Source organism: Monoraphidium neglectum (assembly GCF_000611645.1).
Source record: "Monoraphidium neglectum strain SAG 48.87 unplaced genomic scaffold scaffold03266, whole genome shotgun sequence".
NCBI lineage: Eukaryota > Viridiplantae > Chlorophyta > Chlorophyceae > Sphaeropleales > Selenastraceae > Monoraphidium > Monoraphidium neglectum.
The window spans coordinates 4,680-6,339 of record NW_014010362.1 but is presented as its reverse complement, the minus strand read 5'-3'; the positions used below and the strand labels follow the sequence as shown (position 1 = coordinate 6,339).

Below are 1,660 nucleotides of genomic sequence, written 5' to 3'. Positions count from 1 at the left end.
CTTGACCCGCCCCAGCCCCCGGCGTATGACGCTGACTCCTTGGTCTACACTGATGGGAGCGTGTTGAAGGAGACGGGGCACGGCACCTCTCGCAATAGAGGGGCTGAAGGCAAAACCATTGCCATGGGCGCAGGCGTCCACATCCCCGCCCCGCTGGGGGCGGGGCGGGAAACAACAAGACATAGCAATTGACCCACGGGACCCCGCGCAGCCTGAGAACAACACCATCAACAGAGCAGAACTCAGCGCCATATGGGCAGCAATCATGGCAGGGCACAGCCGCATTGCCAGTGACAGCCTAGGCTGCATTTACCAGATTCACAAAATGTTACACAGGCCGCAGGATCTGGACGGTCATCGGCACCTCACACTCCTCACAGCAATCAGAGATGCCATCGCGAGACGGCCCCCGGAGGCGCCACCGGTAGTACTCCTCAAAGTGCCCGCCCACGTGGGCATCACCGGCAACGAAAGAGCCGACGCCATTGCTACAGGAGTGGCAAAAGAGACCAGAACAGAGAACCTGGCATCGGCGCTGGGAGAGCCAGGACTCACTGTCCCTCCTAGCAATGACCGCCGCGGCCAGTGGTGGTGGTATACATATGAATCGGCAGACGAGTCAGCTCAGCCACAAGGGGCAGGCGGCAAACGCCGCCGTCCCAAGCGGCGCATCCTGGCCAACCTGGCCGAGGCGCTGAAGCGCTTGGCCTGCAACATGCACAAGACGCTGGGGGCCAATCTCAATACGCTGTACATGCGGCTCGAACGCGAGACTGCACCCAGCCTGCACCCGGCAGCCTGGTACTATCTTCAGAAGTGGGGCACTGTGCTGCCACGCGAACTGAGGCTGTGCCTGCGGTGGGGATGCGGACAGGTCCCTACCATGCACAACCTGCACAAGTGGGGAAAGAGCAAAAGCACGGCCTGCCGCCTGTGCGGAGACCCGGACGAGACCGCTGGGCACACCATGCTGGCATGCCCAGCGCTGAGCGCGCAGCACACCTCTTGCCACCACCGTGCGGGGAGGATAATCCTTGCCGCGATAGAGGCTGGCGCGAAGGGCGGCTGCGTTGAGTGTGCAGACCTGGGGTCAGCAGAAAACTGCAAAGAGGTTGGGGTGATGCACCGCCGCACCTTTGACAAGTGCTCCATCCTGACACCCGCACAGAAACGGCGCCTAAAAGATGCAGGCACATACAGCGTTCCCGACACCATCTGCACGTGCCGGCAGCAGGCAGAGGGCTGGCGGAACACATTCATATTGTGGAAATCAAGTACTGCCAGTACTTGATTCCCTGCAGTGCAGGGACACAAACCCAGACCCGACAATTGCAGCGGCCACGGCACAGCACGCCGCACTCGTTGCAGAACTGCAGAAGGCGCGCCGGCAGGTCCACCTCCATGTGATTACACTGGGGGTGGGAGGCGCGATTTACGCAGGCATGATCACGACCGCGGCCGACCTAGGGATACCAAAAGAGAAACACAACACCCTGCTCAAGCACCTCAACCTGCACGCTGTAGAGAGCATGACAGCCGTATGGGGCCGCCGAAAGCACCTGCTGCATGCAAACAACTGCCAGCCGTCGAGGCCGCGTCAAGGGCGCGGCGTCACGTGAAAGTGCCTCCCTTGATCCCCTATGGTGGGGGGTGTGGCTCA

General features: G+C 61.5%; 1 protein-coding gene across 1 annotated transcript; it reads right to left on the bottom strand.

The window, feature by feature from the left end:
- Positions 1–328: 328 nt before the first annotated feature.
- On the bottom strand, positions 329–488 carry MNEG_12480 (hypothetical protein; the record flags this gene model as incomplete). The annotated part of the gene is made up of 1 exon (XM_014039048.1): positions 329–488. A coding segment is annotated over one exon (160 nt), but the record flags the coding sequence as incomplete, so codon positions are not given.
- Between the last annotated feature and the right edge of the window lie 1,172 nt (positions 489–1,660).